At 38.2% G+C, this 19,818-nt stretch overlaps 2 protein-coding genes across 14 annotated transcripts in view; one reads left to right on the top strand and one right to left on the bottom strand.

The window, feature by feature from the left end:
- LOC122089021 (disease resistance RPP8-like protein 3) overlaps window positions 1–55 on the top strand; it is a 3,763-nt gene extending 3,708 nt beyond the window's left edge. The window contains exon 3 of the mRNA XM_042658426.1: window positions 38–55. Coding sequence (XP_042514360.1) covers window positions 38–55 — 18 coding nt within the window. The remainder of the gene's footprint in view (window positions 1–37) is intronic.
- A 261-nt stretch (window positions 56–316) lies between these two features.
- LOC122089367 lies at window positions 317–19,123 on the bottom strand. 13 transcript variants are annotated; one of them, XR_006143309.1, is made up of 7 exons: window positions 16,707–19,123; window positions 8,938–10,655; window positions 5,908–6,055; window positions 5,696–5,772; window positions 4,375–4,446; window positions 737–811; window positions 321–614 (listed from the first exon to the last, which is right to left on the bottom strand). XR_006143309.1 is itself a non-coding variant. In XM_042659031.1 (6 exons), the coding sequence occupies exons 3-6, from the start codon at window positions 6,029–6,031 to the stop codon at window positions 468–470; spliced, it is 420 nt and encodes a 139-aa protein (XP_042514965.1). In that variant the 5' UTR covers window positions 6,032–6,055; window positions 16,098–16,185; window positions 16,707–16,849; the 3' UTR covers window positions 317–467. The 13 variants fall into 13 exon arrangements, 4 of the variants coding, with proteins under 4 accessions (XP_042514965.1, XP_042514964.1, XP_042514966.1 ...); XR_006143308.1 differs by lacking the exon at window positions 8,938–10,655 and adding an exon at window positions 16,098–16,185 and having other exon boundaries at window positions 333–614; XR_006143314.1 differs by lacking the exon at window positions 16,707–19,123 and having other exon boundaries at window positions 317–614; window positions 8,938–10,798.
- Between the last annotated feature and the right edge of the window lie 695 nt (window positions 19,124–19,818).

The raw sequence follows: 19,818 nt of genomic DNA, 5'->3' as shown, positions 1-19,818 counted from the left end.
GTGAGTATCGGTATATCACCGGTATATACTGATACAGTGCGCTATGGTCATATAATGGCCAAGATGGGTAATTTTTCAGAAAAACACGATTTTTTGAAGGGTTTTTGTTCCAAAGTTGCTGTCAACCATATTTCTCTCTAACTAAAGTGGAAATCAAGGTTGGGAACAAGGATTTTACATTTATGGGACAACTACAAACCTTGAATTCTTAGTACGATACCCTCAATTTAGTGTTTATGCATAATACATGTTATAAATAGCTTTTTTTAACAAACTCTTTATGCAAAAGTGTTTAAAAAAATGTTTCCTATCCATTTATGTGTGTATCTTTAGCGTATCTTAGTGTATCTCCGATACGATACGATACTCTCCGATACGTATCTTAATTTTGGCCGACCGATACGGCGACCGATACCGATACTTTAATCCTTGACTACAAGTACATTCTATAATACAGATGGCATGTTCTAGTACAGCACCAACCTAGACGAAAGATTTTCATAAAAAAGCAATTCTAGGCTCTCAAAGAGCTCTCGAGCTACATCTTCTTTGTGAGATCCACCTCCACCTCCATGTTCCCCAATAGCCCAACACAACTGTAACGTCAACTCCATCTGTAAAGGGAAAAATTTCATGAAAATAACTTTTGTTTTTAACAGGAATTGAATGGAAATCATGTCATGTTTGAGCATGTGTCCATCAATGCATCTCTTGTATAACTATGGCAATTATTTACCTTTGCAGGGCTGTCATAAGCTTCTCCAAGTCTGTCAATGTTGGGCTTGTGCAAAGGATTTTAGATATATTAACACTGCAATATCATATGAAAGAAACTTACACATTCATCCACAAACAGAAAGGAAGCCACAGACAACTTTGTAGTAGAAAGAAAAACATAACATATCCCAGCAGCAATTGATTCATTGAAAAAACAAATTAGAGTACTAAAATCGTAGTTATCAAAGCGTCTTGGAGACCCAAGTCGTTGGAGGGGCCTGACTGCAAGGTGACCAAGTCATCCAAGGCACCTGCCTAGGAGACCACGGTGCCTGGACGCCAAGGCGTCCTGACAACTATAATTAAATGATTTATATTCCATTTTCCATTTTGTTGTGTATACTTAATTCCAAGGGGCTTTAGCTAAACTGCCATTGCAGTGGGGGTAAAGCTGAGAGGGCAAATTTACTCCTGCAAATGTCATAAATAGCACAACTGGTGTATTTTCACAAACTCATCCGAAGCTAGAAATATGACTTTGTAAAAGCTTTTTCCTGTTGACAAAAACTCATGTCAATCTTTATAGATGATGTGGCAGTATGCCAGCCAAAGGCTTCTTGTACAATGTATTTTACATAGCAATCAGTAATTATCTATATCTTCCAGCATGTTTAAATATGCAGTGTCTTCAAATTTATTTAAATTGTACAGATCTGTCATGATAAAATGCAGCATAAGTGACAGCACATAAAATGAGGCTGTAATCATTTGTCACCAGTTTCTCAGTTCAGCCCTTTGTTTTTCTCTGTATTTGGTTTTATGTCCAAGACATACCGAAATTTTCAGTCAGATCAACCTGGTCAATCTTTAGAAAACATCATCACAGAATAATCCGTCCAAACCTCTTGAAAACATCACCAGCATGGAATCCTTTAAAAATTGGAGTAGGCACATGTTACATACAGATGCATTCTGACACCTTTAACGTGGTTCAAAGATTGCATCTGCTCTATCCTTTATCGGGAAAAAGGGTTCACAGACGCCTCTTGAAGGAACTCATTCCCATAAGCCCTCTACCCTCTACTTTTTTCCACATGGACAAGACAAATTGGAATTTTGACCATTGGATAGATTGGCAACTCTATGAATAGAACGTGTCAAATTTGTGGACCTATCTCTATCAAATGACCAACATGTATGGGGCTTCACTCTTGTGTTCTTAAAGTTCCCTATTGTTCAAATAATTCCACAAAGAACTTGACTTTTTAGTCTTTTACAAACAATTTTGAAACCAATTTAACAGCATGAGAAGAAATCACACCGGTCTGCAATTGAACAGATATAATTATGTGAAAAAATGTCCACTAAATTAGGGCACTCTCCAAGCTTCCATGTGTGGGAAAGTGTTTATCACTTGGATTTTTCTTAAAGAGGTATATCACATGTAGGAATTATTCAAATTAGAGTCCATGAACAACACAGTAAGATGACCACAAGGATGGATTTCATATAATGGACTATCTTCACAAACAAAAAAACCGGTGACAAAATCCCCTAGAATACAGATAATCTAGGATTAACAGCCCTGCTATCCTGAACTAGGATTTGTTGAAACACCAAAGAAGGTATAAATATGTTGAACACCAGTCAATTAAAATTGGGATTATGAGAGATGTTTCAATGGAGGCGTCAAAGAAAATGAGGCTAGGAGTTTTCAGAATTTGATGAAACTTGAAAGAAACTGAACAGTAGTATTTCTAGGGTGCAGTTGGGACAAGTTTGATTTCTCCTGTAATTTAGATAGTGCAACCGGGTCCTTTTGGTGAATATCTTAAGTCCTTGAATTGGTAATACAAAGAACAGGGGTTTCTAAGGTTCATTTTTGGTTAAAACTTAAGGAGACTGATGATTGAACAAAAACAGAGATTGCATTAAGAAAATGTTAGCTGTATATTTTATTTTACTCCTCTTTTCTTCACAAATAACAATTTTACTAAGCAAACATGAAAGGCTAAACAATCACAAAATAAAACAAGAAGATAGCCAGCACAACAGAGATCATAAAAATTGGATTTCATTGAATTGAAGATATAATGTGCTCCTAACCCTACATGTAAAACTCTATTGATATCAACTCCTACTAATACATTGAAACCCCACTTGTATTTGAACACCATAAACAGATCAATTCCCACAACAAGAATAAACCCTTCTGGTTATCCGGCTAGAAAAGTATGAGGAGAAACCCAAACTAACCCCGTAGGCTGGAATTATGATAATTATGCATTTGACAATTAACCAGCCAGCGCTTGGGGCATTAGACTGAGAGGACCAGGAACAAGATCAACTTACTCTGGATTTTTTTATCCAAGTTGGTGTATGTCGGACTCATTGGATCTTGATCAGACTCAGATCTGGATCCCAGGCAGCTTATGTATGCAATAAATATATGACAGGAAGAAAAAATTGGATTTGGGTGTGAATAAGCAGGCAAAACCCAATCCCATACATATGTGGAACCCACAAGGGTTTTGGGTTGGGTATGCACCCACAAATGGCAATATGAGTTGGATCAGGATGCAAACCCAAGTATCCTGTGGAAATTCAATCCAGGTTCACATTCAAATGGATCGACCAGTTCAACCCATTGTAAGCTACTAGCAATAATATGAATAAACTTGAAACATATACATATATAAATATATAATCCAAATTACTAACTAAACCCTACATACTGACAAAACCAAATCAAAAATCATATGAGTCCCCCAAAGGCCAGAAAAGGGAGACCTGCATAATACACTGATAAATGCACTTCACTGCATAACCTCCCCTCTCCCCCCCCCCCACCACCCACCATCGCAACACCAAAATAGGGGGGGGGGGGGGGGAGAACATATCTGAATATAGAGATGAAAATGAGCGATGAAAATGAGCACTGGCCTTTCAGGCTTAGCTCGCCTAATCATGGTCAAAATTATTAGGGGGAGGGTCGATCAAGATCCTGATGGGAAGAGCTTAGCATGCACCTGATCAGAAACCCTGATACATGAGCCAAAAGAATATGAGTTGTGAAGCCTAGTGCAAATCTCCACCATGTTCGCTACCATTTCACCTAAAAGCTCAAACTGTTAGGGAAGAGCAGCCTCAATGTATACATCAACACTGCCCCGCATGTGCAGGCCAAGATCCCATGGTCCTTGCACTTGGAGCTCACACAGTATATCCTTCGCACGGCACTGAGGGAAAAGATATATTTGGAAAACTGTTTCAACACACTTTCGAGGAGTCGAACACTTGACCTCTCTACTTTGATACCATGTTTGCTAAAAGCTCAAACTTATATGATAGAAACAATGCCCAAGAATATGAAAGGATATCTTAAAGTACATAAAAATGCCCCACAATTTTTTTTCATTTATACCATCATAAACAGGTCAAACTAATTTTATCAACCGAAATAGGGAAAGAGGGAAAGAATTGCTTAGCTTTCTAGTACTGCCTATGGCGAAAAATGAATTCTAGATCAACATTACATTCTTGAAGTGCCATTTTACTCTTTTTTTTTTTTTTTTTTCCAGGTTGCCAATACCAAATGTGCAATTGCAGGTGTAGCCAAGTTATCTGGTCAAGATGCAAGCTCAACAAAGAAAATACCTTCAGCCGTGCAATGAAATCTGGAGATCGTTGAAATGCAGCTCGCATGAATTCTAACAGCCTCCTCTGGACCTGTAAACATGCATTACATTTCAGAAGTTCCAATTCACTGGCATAAAAGTCTCATATAAGTTATATGTTAATAGGGGAACTCCAAGCATCTAGAAAGAATAAAAATTCAGATGGCATTACATGGATTTGATGGGAATGAAAGAAATGTAAAATGTAAAGAGTGGGCTCCCATGATAATAATACAAGTTGCAAGAGTCTGAAACAACAATAGTTCCATTACACAGACTGTGTAAGTACATATTCAGCCAACAAGCACACAGGAAACCCCTGATGGGAGGTAAGGCATTGATACTGAGATAAATTATCAATCAATTTATTTATCCATTTTCTGTGAAGGGTGTTACAAAGAGTTGGATCTAATTTCCCAACAGGAAGATCCTTCTTTCGTTTCGCATTTCTCATTGAACAAATCAAGTCAAGAAATTCAAATGACAATAACTAGTACCAATTGATGGGGGAGAGACATATGTAGGTTGATACAATAAGAGTTGGGATCCGTTGGGGATACGCCTAAAGGAAGCCCTAAAAATAAGCTACCAAGAACGCTAGCAGTGGCAAGTAGACTTACTAGCTAGCTCTGCTTCCACGCAGGACGCAGAGTTAGCGCTTGCTTCTTTTCTCTCGCTCCGCTCAAGGGGCCTTGCTGCAGCTCGGGTAGAATTAGAAAAAAAATAGGGATACAAGTCTTAGTTATAAATTTCATTTCGTTTCCAATGCCGTAAGACTAGGCATAGACATCACCAAAAAGTTTCTTTGGTTGATTTTGGCATTTGGTCAAGATTTGTTACAACATAAGATTAGGTTGGGCAAATCCATTTTTGTGTTGAGCTTGTAGGCTACATTTAAAGCATGAATATTTTCTTAGGAGTTAATGCGAACCTGTTCTACTAACAACTAAGCTCTAAAAGGCCCATGCATGAAAAGTGAGAGAGAGAGATTCAAGCATATTTACTTTTATATCAAAAAATTTTACTGGAACAACCGAAGGGCCTGAAAATTTCATTAAGAAAATCCAAGGTTCACAGAGCCTTTTGAACATGAGCATGACCTAGGTTTATGACCAGCAGTACTAAGGGTTGCTGAGAACCACTACAGTAACATCTATCTGTTAGAGCACTTTCTTTATCATTCAAAACAAAACAAAAAAATGAAAAAAGAAAAACAAAGAAACAAAAAACAATACTGAGAGCACAGAAAATAATGCAAAACAAATGTTTAGATTTGGACTCATAAAGAACTATCTTCCCACCTCATATGCGAAAACCTTGTCTGGAAATAATGTAGAAATTCTTGACATAAGTAGCGGGATTAATGGACAAATAAGTGCTGCAACAGTCATCAAATATATTTCAGACTCTAATCAACTTTTTCGGATACTGAACAGAAAATGTGTTTTGCAAGGATAAAAGATTGTGAGTCAAGAAAGCAGATTTCCTACAACAAAGCAAGGAAACAACGTACAATTATTTACATCTCGTAGTGCTATAGAAAAATACATGTCAAGAAGTCGAGGTGTCATATTCAGTGCTTGTTTTAGTTTCTCTGACTGTGGGGTATTAATTGCAGCCTGTAATGCTGCAGCCATCCCTGGAGAAGTCCTGTGGCGCTCCTGAAGTACAACATTAGATTATCACTTACCATTTTCAACCACACAACTAAAGAGGAAAAATAAAACTACAAATAATTATTATTACTAATAACTTGTTATCAATAAGAATACATTATACACTTAGTCTGCATCATCAGTAACATTCAACAACCACAACTCTCTGTTTAAAACCTCATTCAATGAAAGTTAATGACTGGATGTGAACTACTAAATTTCAGATATGATTTAACCAAAGCAAAAAGATATGGGACATTTTTCAACGACTGCAACGGCCTAGTTCATCTTAAACACTATTGTATATGGACATGAAAACGAATTGCAAGCAGCATACTGACACTGTCCAAGGATGAAGGAATAGGTCAATTTTTCAGCTTTCTAATATCACAGATTGCTTTTGACATTTGAATTCTCCAAAATAGAATTCAAGCCCGCTCACATGAAATCAACCTCTTACTGATCTTTCTCTGTTCCATGTTTCATTATGCCAGTCCTTTTTATAAAAGCATGGTGGTGTCATTGCCAATTATGGCAGTGAGATGGGGGTTCAACCCTCTCAAGGATGGAAACTAATAACGTGTCATCATTCGGGTGGTAATCATTGCCAAAGTGCGGCCGATTTTAGGGCAAAGGTTCTTGCCAAAGGGTTAGGAAAGGACCATAGAACCGATGTGAGTTTGTGGGATATGGCTATATGATAAGGAGCAAATGGTAATATCTCACAGAAGAATTCATTTTAGCAAGTTCTGGGGCTTGAGTCGTTTAGGTTCAGGATGCTCACGCCCAGAATCATAGAGAGAAAGGGAGAGAGATGACAGAAATCGAAATCAAAGAAGGGGACTGCTGGTCTATTCGAACAGGTTATAAAATCAGTAAAAGTAAATTAAGGAAGAAAAGAAGGGATAAAGGAAAGTAGTGGTGGGAAGGAAAAGGAGGAGGAGCAAAGAAGGAATAGGGAAAGTTTTTTGTACCTGAAGGAAGGCAAAGAGAGAAGAAGAAATGGAAAACACCACCACTGCTCATGACACACAAGCAAAAACCTAATAAACTCAATTCAATATAAAAATCCACTAAATTAATGGTACATGCTGATATATAAAAGAAAAAGAAAGCAAGAACATGGAAGTTTAGTCTAAACCAAAAATAGAAGCAAAATCAAACTCTATTTCCTACTTATCTAACTTTCCATAAAAATAAATATTACAAGATAACCCAAAATAAAATAAATAAACACTAAATATCCTACTGGACCAAAAACCTAATTTGGCCTCGGTTCGTCTTGAATTTAACACCAAGGAAGGTTTGGGCCGGTCCAGGGAAGCGCTACTGCATCAGACAAACTCCGAAATCCTTTTTGTTCCTCTGAAACTGTAACACAGAGAAACGAGAGAGAGAGAGATTTTGAAGCAAAGCAAGGGAAAGGTGTAAAGCTATTTACGAAAATGAAACAGAGGAGACTAGAATTTAACAAAAGAAGTCCTGATGACAAGTGTAAAAAATATTGGATGAGAGAAAGAGAGAGAGAAGCATAGAGAGGTTCATTCACCTATATATATATGAATATTCACCTCGTTGCAAGGAAAGACAAGACCTCTGGTTCTCAGATCAGGGAGCAATGGCCTAATCCGAAATATGTGTGGTTCCCTGTAAAATTTCCGTATAACAAACTCAGCCTTATCCCAACTTAATGAGGTCGGCAACATGGATCCATACAAACGAGAGAAGAAAAAAATCCAAACAAAATTGAGGGAAGGAAGAGATGAAAAGATGAGAGAGTAAGAGGAAAGAGGCACAACCCAATAAGTCAAGAGAATCTCAGCTAAATGGGTTAGCTATTTGGATTCTAGCCCTCCAATAGGCTCTATCCAAAGTCATACTTGGGACAAGACCGAGACTATGCATGTCATTCCTCACCACTTCGCCTATGATCATTTTAGGCCAGCCCCTAACTCTTTTAGCTGCTTCAATCTGGATTAGGTCACTCCTCCATACTGGGGCATCCTCAGGCCTCCTTTGAACATGGCCATACGATGACAACTTTCACAAAGCTTGTTGTTGACCGGGGGCAACTCCCAAATCAGCTCTAATATGCTCATTCCTTACTTTATCCTTCATAGTTTTTCCGCACATCCATCTTAACATCCTTATCTCAACTACACATAGCTTCTATATATGAAAATTCTTAGCTGCCCAACATTCCACCTCATACATAATGGTTGGTCGCACAACAGTCCTATAGAGTTTTCTATTCAGCTTTCAAGGGATACACCGGTCACACCACACTCTGGATGCACCTCTCTACTTCATCCATCCCACTTTAATTCTCTGGGAAACATCATCATCTATGTCACCATCTTTATTTATGGTTGACCCCAGATATCTAAACCTAATCCGAAAAATGTGTGGTATCTAGCTTCTATATATGACAATTCTTAGCTGCCCAACATTCCGCCTCATACATAATGGTTGGTCGCACAACAGTCCTATAGAATTTTCTATTCAGCTTTCAAGGGATACACCGGTCACACCACACTCTGGATGCACCTCTCTACTTCATCCATCCCACTTTAATTCTCTGGGAAACATCTTCATTTATGTCACCATTTTTATTTATGGTTGACCCCAGATATCTAAACCTAATCCGAAAAATGTGTGGTATCCTGTAAACTTTTCATGTTACAAAACAAATAGTAGAAATTTTAGTTTTACAGTAAAATTTTATTTTCTGGCTATTTTATGCCAAAACAAATGGAGCGTTCAAATGAAAATATCCTCTTTCTCCGGGGATGATGAAGATAAAATCAAAAGGCACATGAAAACTTCAACATACCCAAAAAAAAAATTCTGAGAAGGGCTTAGATACATGTTTGTACCCTTGTACGTACCTGCAGAAGGAAAAATGAAGTCATGAATGGCTCTTCTGCATAAGATGGGAATATCTGGCACTGTCCTTGGATAAAGTTTGAAGTGGATTACACAATCAGTATACTGCAGATTTTAGCCCCACTGGAGAATCTGATACCACCTCCTGTGGATGAATCATGGCAATAAGTTTTTCCTCTTAAATGGTTGGGATACAACAGAATGCTCTTCATTTTATTCCAACCAACCCCTCTCCCTTTTTGATAGATTACAATAGAATGCTTCATTCACCATTTGCAAATGTAACTGCTTCACCTTGGTAGCAGTATGCTTTGAGGATTTGGTGTTGGGATGATCAATAGAATTTGCCCTCTATCCTAGCATGATCGATAACCACAACAGGAAGTCAGCTTCATCTCAAGTTCCAATTTATGCAGTTTCAAGATTCAAATGGTTGGGTCTCCTCTATCCTTTCTCTCAATGGTTGGTCACCTCCCTCCTCCCACCCTTCTCTGCTTGACCTCTGGTCCTCCCTTCCCCCTCTTCCCCCTGGTCATAGAGGAAGAGACGACCATTGTATTTGGCTCCCCTCTACCAATGGGATATTCTCCTCTGCCTCCGCTTGATCCTTTGTCGGTTTCCCTTCCCCGATAGTTCCCTGCATAAACTAGTCTGGTTTAAAGGTCATATTCCCCGCCAGAGCTTCACTCTCTGGTGCTGCCTGTCCAGCTGTCTTCCCACCCAATCCTTCCTCATTCACCGCCATATCTCTACCAATCCTTCCTGCTGCTTATGCCCCTCACGTACAGAGGATATCCCCCATCTCTTCTTCTCTTGCCCCTTTTCCTGCCATGTCTAGAAATCTGTCCTTTCCAAATGCTGGCCTTCTAGAAGATCAATCCTCCCTTTTGACAGAGAATATATTTGGCTAGACATGTCCTTCTTTGGTTCGACCAATTGTGACACTGCTGGTAAATTGGCCTTTTGTGCTACTATTAACCATATCTGGATAGAGCGCAACATTCGAAGATAGACTGCCAAATCTAGATCCCTAGATAAGATTTGGAAATCTATCTCCTTTGATGTTGTAATGTAGGACTAGATCTGAAACTCAAACTAGACACAAACAGCAAGAACTTTTAAACCAAAGAACAACCATAAACCAGCCCCAACATCATAACAGAAAAATCAGAGTAGTATATAACAGTCCAGCAAGCTATCGAGTTCAATAGGGAAGCTAACAACTCAATCATTTCAACAATTCAGCAGTTCTATAACTGAGTAATAACCAGTGGATTAAGGACATAAATCACCCACTAATGATACTAAAATAATGGAGAATCAAATCAGTAACTAATCAGCAACAATCTGGACAAACCAACCCAAAATTCTGGGCAGCAAAAATAAACCAAAAAAAATCGGCCAGAATAGGGAGAAACTTCATAACTCAAAATCCCCCAGTATGATTGGTCCCAAATTAAGGTCGACCTCCCTCTTAATAAACCCAACAATCGATCAAAAGGGGAGGGCCATCGGCTGGTTGGATCTTCCAGAACAGAGTAGGGGCAGTAAGGAGAAATCTGGAGATTTCCAAAACCAGAATTCAATCACAGTTTCAGATCTCTTACCTGATTTGAAGAACCTTGCAATTAACTTTGAAAAGAAAAAAAGAATAGTTGAAGAGACCTCTTGGACTTCACGCCGCAAAGAGTCAATTGGATCAAACGTCAACTCCTTCAGCCTTAATCAAACACAAGACCACCACTTTGATCACACACAAAGCAAACTCAGAAGAGCAACAGCAACATAGCCTTTTCATTCATAAAATCGTGGCTCTACTAATGAGAGCTCTCCTTTATTTATAATAATGATGGGGGGTTTACAAAATAGAAACTAAGTTTAGTTTCCAAAACTGAAATAGGAAACTAAATAAAAAACAACTCCTCTAATTTCTAATTCTGAAAATAGAAACTAGGAAAATACAATTACTGAAATTAGAAACTAACTTTTGACTAAAAATTAGAAACTAACTAGGTACTGAAATTAGAAACTAAACAACCCATCTAAAAAGGAAACTAATGAAAACGGAAACAAATCAGTGAATCCCGTATACAACCTTAGAACCCCTCTTTTAGACCCATAAAAGTGGTCTATTACACTCAAAATACTTGGGATCAAAGGCCCACCATGTATGGAATCCAACCCTTGGCTTATTCCTAATAAAACAAGCCTAGTTTGGTGAAGAATCTGCATCATGTTGCTTCCAAAGCCCAGGCCCTCCTTCCTCGGCATAACCATCCCGTTCCTATCTCCCCTAGAAACTCCCATATCATTTCATCTTGGAACCTTCAGGTTGCCCTCTCCCAACCCCCCTGACTACTTAGTATCTCTCCCTTCCCCCTCTGCCCCNCCTTTTAATCTAGTGGGTGGTCAAGCCTTTTTCTGTGTTGGCAATCCCAGTGGTGGTTTAAGCCTTTACTTATTTTAAAAATAGTTCAAATTGAATTCTATGAATGTAAGACAGGTTATGAACTTACATAGTAGTAATTTTGGATATTGTCTATGATCTATGGGACTGGGACATGGATTTTTTAGTTTTTTTCTGTGTTTGTTATGTATGCTCGAAACATCCAGACATGGTCTTGGGCATAGCCATGATCAAAGCAATACAAAAGGAAAATGGGAACAAGAGAACATATGTGGTGGTGACACCACTGAAAATCAAACCCTGCTTCAGGGATTTGAACCTCACTGATGGAAATTGAACACCACTGCCATAAATTGAACTCCTATTGGATGCCATTGCAAGTCATGATCCTGGCATTTTGTCCAAACAACAGGAAGCCCTAAGTTTATGCCTCTTAGTAACATTTCATATTAATGTCCTCATAAGTTTCATAATATATTTATCCCTATGTTTTATATTTTTAACTATATACTCAACATTGAATGCATCTTTACTTTTATACTCCTAAACTGAAAACATATTCATTAATACCCTAAATGATGAAAACTAAACGTACATTGGTCTCAGTAACACATTCAAAGAGCATGTCTTAAGTTTAATGTAGGACTAGATTTGATAAGTCAAACTAGACCCAAACTGCAGGAAATTTTAAACTAAAGAACAACCCGTCCAATCCCAACAATAGAACAGAAATCAGAATGTTATCTACCAGCCCAGCAGAATATCGATTTCAGAAAAATAAGGTTAACAGAATTCCAGTCAACAGTAGTCCTTTAGAATTAAACCAGGAACAGGATAGGAGTCCAACCAGGTTCAGATCAACAGAACAATGTAATAGCAGTCCAGAAACTACCAACAGCAAGTAACAAGTCTACCGATTGTAATACCAGAATCTGCAGGTCACTAAAAGACGAAAACAGAGAGAAATATGATAACACAGCAATCTGAGGTCAGATTGCTCTCAAATCTGGGTTGAGTTCTCCTTCTTGCGAACAAAACCTTAGGTTTGAATATCAAACAAAAGTGACCAGCAATCAGTGCTGGACAGAGGTCGACAGTTCCACCTAGAAAAGGCCATCGCCTGACAGATCTGAAGTGAGAAAAAGAAATACCTGGACAGCAGTACTCTGTGAATAAAATATGAAATAGAATAACAAACTTGAAGAGAATAAGAAGACTTGTAGGAACCCTCTTGGACTTCATGCCGCAAGGAGTCGTCTGGGTCAAACACCAAACCCTTCTTTGATCAAACACAAAGAAACACTCAAGAGGAGAGAACACATCAGCATCTTTTTTGTTCATAAAATTCGTCTGACTCCTAATGAGAGCCCTTCCTTTATTTATAATAATGATGGGGGTTACATAAAATAGAAACTAACTTTAGTTTCCAAAAAACTGAAATAGGAAACTAAAAATTAGAAACTCACCTAGTTATTAAAACTGAAAATATAAACTTAAAAAAAGAAAGTCCTTTAGTTACTAAAACTAGAAATAGAAACTAAGAAATATTAAAATTAGAAACTAACTAGGTGCTGAAATTAGAAACTAAATATCTCCATCTAAAAAGGAAACTAAAGAAAAAGGAAACAAATCAATGAATCCCGTATGTAACCTTAGAACCCCTCTTTTAGACCTATAAAAGTGGTCTATTACACTCAAAACACTTGGGATCAAAGGCCCAACATGTATGGAACCCAACCCTAGGCTTATTCCCAATAAAACAAGCCTAGTTTGGTGAAGAATCTGCTTCAAAGTTATACCATTTACATCCCTGCTCTAATTTGATTTTCATTGGATGAACTACATTTTTGTAAATGATCTATGTTCACAATCTCAGTAATTAAATATGGAAGATGCAGGTGTAATACAATTAGGAAATGAATGACTGAGCTTAGTAGTTTCTTAGTCCCCTTACTTCGTAGATCCAATCATCAAACTGAAAGGTGCATTAATATCCCTTAAGATTTGGACTTCCAAATCCCGATCTCCAGATAAGATTTGGAAAGCTATCTACTTTGATGTCACTTCCAAAGTTAAAACCCTCAAGACCCGTCCTGTCCACAACACCTCCAGAAATTCCCACGTCATTGCTTCTTGGAACCTCCAGGTTGACCTCATCCGTCCCACTTGATGGCATTTTGGATTTTGGCCCTCTTTCCCCCCCCCCCTCTTCCTTTTTTGCTGTCCATTTCTGGTGATGTTTAGTTTTTGTTCTTGTATTTTGCCCTATGTTGGCTTAAGACTTCCCCCCTTTTCCCTTGTATATTCTTCTCCTCTTGGTAATGAATTATTTATTCATCCAAAAAAAAGATTCAAAACAGAACCATGCCTAAATGAGGATTGAAATTTTACACTGGGAACTGGGCTAAGGATGCTCCTTAAGCTATTGTACTCAATCAAAGTTTGGAGCTTTCAAGGTGATTTTACTAGTTGACCAACTCATAGCATAAGATTTGCTTTTGATTCATTTCAATGTTGCTTGATCATCTGCAATTCCACACGTAAGAAATGACAAATGTATAATTAGTTCCTTCCATTCTGATGAAAATGAGTAAAGGTCTAAAATCTCTTTTTATATAATTTTGGGAATGTTAGATGTCTCAGATTATTTTTCCTTAGACTCTAGCAGCTCAAATCTTGACAGACGTTTCAACTTTCAGAAAAATCCTTGATGTAATATGGTAGTTTGATTTAGGACATTGTAATGACTGACAGCTATAATTCCAAAGAGGTTCTCCTTAACAAGGTTTGAGGTTGAGAGACAAAGTGATGATATCAGATTTGGAAAGAGCAGTTGATCTCATGGCTAAAGAGAGAGAGAGAGAAGTGAAAGCCTCTCTAAAAGGACAGTCCACTTCACTTAGTTGAATGTGATGGAAGGTAAAGGCAACTTTTCTTTTCTTTTTTTAATGGTAAGGAACTTTTATTGTTTCAAGCTTCCTGAACTGTGAGATTTAACTATTTTAAACTCATCTCAGCCCAATAAGACAGGCCTTTTCATCATTAAAATAAAAGTAGCTGCAAGTTTAGAACAACTAGGCACCTGAAAGGGATAAACTTAACTTGTATCTGATCAATAGATGCATAGTGTGGTACCGAATTGATCAATAGATGCATGAGTGGTACCCTATTTGGAAGCGTCTACATGCTTCAGATGAGTAGGACACTTTTTGCTTTCCTGTCTCCAAGTCAGACAAGTTACTGCTATAATCCAAAAGTATCCAAAATCCTTCCTTTCTTCATGCACCTACCTTTATCCTTAACTTAATCAGTTGAGTGATAATTAACATATTGATTGTTAACTAAATCAAAGCAAGTAATAATAGGGAAGATGGTTCAAGAAGTCGGTGGTTTCGGTTGAAACTTACTGAAAAATTTTGGTTTCAACCTTAACAGGCACAAAACCATGTGAAATTCACTAGGTATAGCAAGTTTTGACTGAATGTTTCGGTCAAAATCTCAGTAGGTGTCGATCGTGCCATTTTGTTTCGCTGAAACAGTACAACCATTTGGTATAAAAACAGAAAGTCGTCCTTATGGGTACTGTTTCAACCCATTTCGACTTGAGGTTTTGATAGGTTTCAACCGAAACCTGCTGTTAGCCTAGATGCTTCATTTTCACCTTGTTTTTGCCATTCCACTTCCAACTCTTGGTGGAACAAGTTGCTAGAAGCTTGTACAAGTCATCTATAGTTAACATTTGGTGGATTTGAGGGAGACTATTTGAAGATTCACAGTTTGAGGTTATACACTTTTCCCCTAAAGTAATCTTTTTGCAAATGATAGGGTAAATATGTAGCGGTTAGGCTTCAATATGTTAGATAGCATTATCCAATCTACGACTTCATGAATTCGCATTTAATTTTATGTTTAAAATTTTGTTTTATTTTATTTTCTTGTTTAAAATTTGATTATCTTGCAACAAATTTTTGAAAAAATATGGTTAATACTTAGTGTGGTTGGAGCTCAATTTATGTACGTTAGTCACCATCGACCAACCTGTGGACTCACAATGTCATTTTTTCTGCCAAAAAATATTATTTTAAATTTTTTTTAAATGTTTAAAAAATCGGGGGAAAAAAAGGGAGTGGAAATTTTGAAGTATTATGGTCAAATGAAAACCAACCACAAACCCCTACAGGATTTCAACCAGATTTCGGTTGAAACCGATTTCTTGAACCATGATAGGGAATTACCAGAATTTTAAGCCCCACATGTTATGTACTTTGGTTTCTAGACCTCAAATATTTAAATCATAATTATGATTAGATAGAAAGAAGCTATTTTAAGATCAACAACACCTAGAAGTCAACTTCCATAGTCAAAGCAGCACCGGGGGGCAAAATTTAGAAAGGATGGGTCAGGAAGGGAGCCAATATAAGCCCTAATCTGTAAGCAGAGAAGCCAATAGTAAGAGTAGATTTTTAAAACAATTGCTCATGGTTGTGTTACATCAGTAAGTTTTTGCACCATGAAGGAGATATAATTATCCAGATAGTTTTTGTACCATAGCTGATATCATGATTTTAAAGCCTAATCCTAAAACTAAATGTAATGTCAATGTAGGATCTCTCGCTTACTGGAAGCCAATTGACAGTTAGGTCTTCCAACTGAAACCTCCCCCCCCCCCCCCAAAAAAAAAAAAGAAGAAAAAAAGTAGTCCAAGTTAAAATGAGATATTAACATGATTATGAGTTCATGCTTTAGTCCCTTTACCCATCATGAGCCATGTATGGTACAGCAGTGATATTTTGCAGGCCTTCCTTTACCGATTCAATAAAATCTTCATATGATAATTGAACATCTGAAAAGGATAGATCAACTATTTAAGTGTCTAAATACAAATACACGAATAATCTAATTCAAATCTTTTTAAATGTTTCAGATGATTCATGTCCACTTTTCCAACCCACCCCACCCCCCCCCCCCCGACCCCCACCCCCACCCAAAAAACCCACAGAAAATAAGAGGAAGCTCAGAAAATTTAACAGGAGGAGTCGTTACAAGTTTAGAAAAAATTTTAGTGGTGCTGCTCCAGACCTCCACTGGTGGAGATAAAATAACACAAAAGAAAATTAAATTTGAGACCCATGCGATTATTAGTTAAAAGGATCCCAGAGTAAAAGCAGAATAAAAGGCAGAAGAGGATGCAACAGCTATTAAAGACCAATAAAAGCATGCCTTCTAATCAAGCAATCCATAATTTATATCCCACTGCAGGGGGGAGGATCCATAACTATGGGAGAGTTAAGCAAAATTAGCTTAGTTTTATTGGTTAGTCTTGCCTCATGAGAATGTATGACAAATAAAAGAAAAGGCACATACTTTACAGAGAAATGATCATCGTAATAGCCATAATGTTGAACTTCTGAGAAGTCTGGAATGAGCACCAGCCAGCAAAGGTCACAAAAGAACCAGGGTAACAAAAATAAGTGTCTCCTTCTGAGATCATGAAAAAAGAATCTTCTACTTGTACACTATCCTCCATCTGAACTCTTTAACATATCCATCAAGTTTCGAACGAAGATGGACATAGTGCCCCTTTTGTACCATTTGCTCTATCACTTTATAAGCTTCATCCAGCTTCCCAGCATTCCGCAGATAAGCAACTAGAGTTCTGTAAACAATGAAATTTGGATTGCAACCTCTAGATTCCATTTCACGCAGCATTGCATGTGCCTCATCAAACTTCTGGGCCATGCAAAGACCACGTAACATGGAATTATATGTAAAGACATTCGGTAACTGCCCTTTGACAATCATCTCATCAAACATTTTCTGAGCATTCTCAAGCTCCCCGGCAACAATGTATCCCGTGATCATGACTGTGTAACACACCACATCTGGCATGTACCCTTTCCTAACCATCTCATCAAAAAAATAACGGCAGGCAACCAAATTTCCAGCCCGACTCAACCCATCCATCAATGTGGTGAAATGGAGAATGTTTGGCTCACAACCAACTTCTTTCATGTGATTTAATAACTCAAGAGCTGCACAAGGATTGTTATCTTTCCCAAGCACATTGAGTAAAATGTTATATGTGTGGAAATCTGGGGAAATTCCACTTCTAAACATATCGTCAAGCACCGTCTGGAACTCATTAAACTTGCCCAGTCTATACTTAGCACATAAAAGTATGTTGTAAGTTAGAACATCAGGAGAATGCTTATCAACAAGCATTTGCCGGTACAACCACTCAATCAAATTGTATTGGTTTACGGCCAGTAGAGAATGTAGAATTGCATTGTAGGAGTTCTTGAACGGCCTATATCTAAATGTCTTTGATTTAATGAATCTCTCCACTAATCTCCTTCTCATACCTGCCTCACTGAAAGTACATATTAGGATGTTAAATGTTCTGGCAGTAGTTGGCAACCCATCTTCGGTCATCTGATCAACTAATCTCCCCATTGCCTTCCACTCCTGGCAACTTGCAAAGATACTCATAAGTAAGTGGTAGGTGTTCGTGGTGTGGCTGTAATTACTTTGCAGACTGGCCCAAATGAAGAACTTGTAACTCAACTTTGCACATCGATTCTTATTTGTACGGTTTACAATTTTCAACATTCTTTTAAGAACTTCTCTGACAAGGAATGTTGACACCCTGAGTTGCAACTCGTCAAGAGCCGATCTAACATCAAAATCCGGCTCATCTTGGTGGAGAATTTTCAGAATTCTATCAGCATCCAACCTAACATCATTGAAATTTTTCTGCTGAGGGGAAGAATCTTCCTGAGAACCATTTTCGTCATTGTCATGAATTCCTACAATGGACATGTAGGGGAGGGTCGCAGGAGGATCCTTTTGCAGAGCAGAATCAAAATTCAGTTTTGGACCTCCTCCCTTTGAGAAACCATCACAAACTTCACACCAATTGTCACTGCCACCGTCTCTGAAGCTATGGTCGCTATGCAACCGTGAAATATAGGGAAAATAGGAAATGCTCCGACTGACCCTTTGACCGAATAGAACTGTATATTTCATAGTGAGAGTTATTCAAGTATTCAGAGATCTTCATCGTCTCTGTAACTCTGCAGTCATTAAGGAATCCACAAAAAACACTAATCCCAGATTGAGGTACTTGAATATAGATAGCCTCGTAGGCCTCGTTTGCCATCCAATGATTTGAGAAATTCCCATAAAAAAAAGGGAAAACCTGAAACTTGGAAAGCTTTTCTTTTGAACAGAACATTCATAGGATAATAAACTTGTCTGGGATGAATAATGAAAGAATTAATTTCAGCTGAATAATGTAATTACGACCACTCAGATTCATGGTAGGATTAGGACTACTACTCATGTTAGGATTTAGGATTATTGTTTTTACTATAAATAAAGGAAGGCCTACAAGTCACAATTTCCCCAATTCTTCATGGTATCAGAGCGGGCCTGATCACCAAAACCCAAACACCCAAAGAAAACCCAGTCCATTACCTTCTTCTACTCACCGTTGCTGTCAAGCCTGTACACCAAAATCAGATGACCTTCTTCTTCTTCTTCCTGCAGCCATCTATAGCCACAACCTCACACCAGAACCAGACACCTTCTTCTCCTTCCACCTTCGCCAGACCTGCAAACCCATCGCAGAACTCATAGCAGAACCATCGCCAGACCTCCATAACACCTCAAACCACCTTCGCTGCCCCTCCATGACACCTCAAATCCATAGCAGAACCCTTCGCTGTCCTCATCTTCACCTTCCCATCGCTAACCCTATACTAATTCCACCGTGACACCTCACCTATTTCTAACCACATCTATTTCTATCCTATTTCTAAACCAAACCTATTTCTAAAACTAAACGTAAACCACCCTAAACCGAATAGACTTAACCCAACCCAACCAAACCACCTAAACCTCACATGCGCTAGTCTATCTCCCACTCCAAAAAAATAAATAAATAAATAAAACCTTCAGGCTCTCTTTGCAAAAGAGGCAATTTTGCCTCTCCTGGGCTCTCTCCCTCAATGTTGAGTGTTCTACCGTTTGAGGCCTTTCTCTTGGCATTGCTTATGCTTGATTAGCTCTGGATTGGTTGTCTTCTCTTGTGATTGCTTGTTAGATCTACACCCATGGCGTCTGAAGATCCTGGGATATCAATTACTCAGGAAGTAGGGGGTTGTTCCTCTAATCATGACTATCCTCTCTTCTCTACTAGCACCATCAAGTTGGATGGAAGCAACTATCTAATCTGGTCTTGGTATTACTACCTGTCGATTGCTGGTCGTGGTTATGTTGGGTTTCTCACAAGAACTTCAAAATGTCATACTACTGCAGGTTCTGCTCAAGATAAATGGGATGCTACCAATTGGATGGTAATGTCCTATCTTATTAATTCTATCACCTTCTATTGCTCGAACGTATCTTTTACTTGATTCTGCTACTAAAATCTAGAAGCCTGCTAAGGCTACCTATTCCCACGTGAGCAAGCATG

Source organism: Macadamia integrifolia, chromosome 9 (genome assembly GCF_013358625.1).
Source record: "Macadamia integrifolia cultivar HAES 741 chromosome 9, SCU_Mint_v3, whole genome shotgun sequence".
In the NCBI taxonomy this organism is placed as follows: Eukaryota; Viridiplantae; Streptophyta; class Magnoliopsida; order Proteales; family Proteaceae; genus Macadamia; species Macadamia integrifolia.
This window is presented reverse-complemented; position numbering and strand designations above follow the sequence as displayed.

Coding starts and splice junctions, on each gene's coding strand:
- LOC122089367 (XM_042659029.1), bottom strand. CDS start 8,961: ATGACTTCATTTTTCCTTCTGCAG. Junction 4,447..5,695: donor ACAAGGTTTTCGCATATGAG/GTGGGAAGATAG, acceptor GCATGTTTACAG/GTCCAGAGGAGGCTGTTAGA. Junction 615..4,374: donor ATTTCATTGCACGGCTGAAG/GTATTTTCTTTG, acceptor TTCCCTTTACAG/ATGGAGTTGACGTTACAGTT.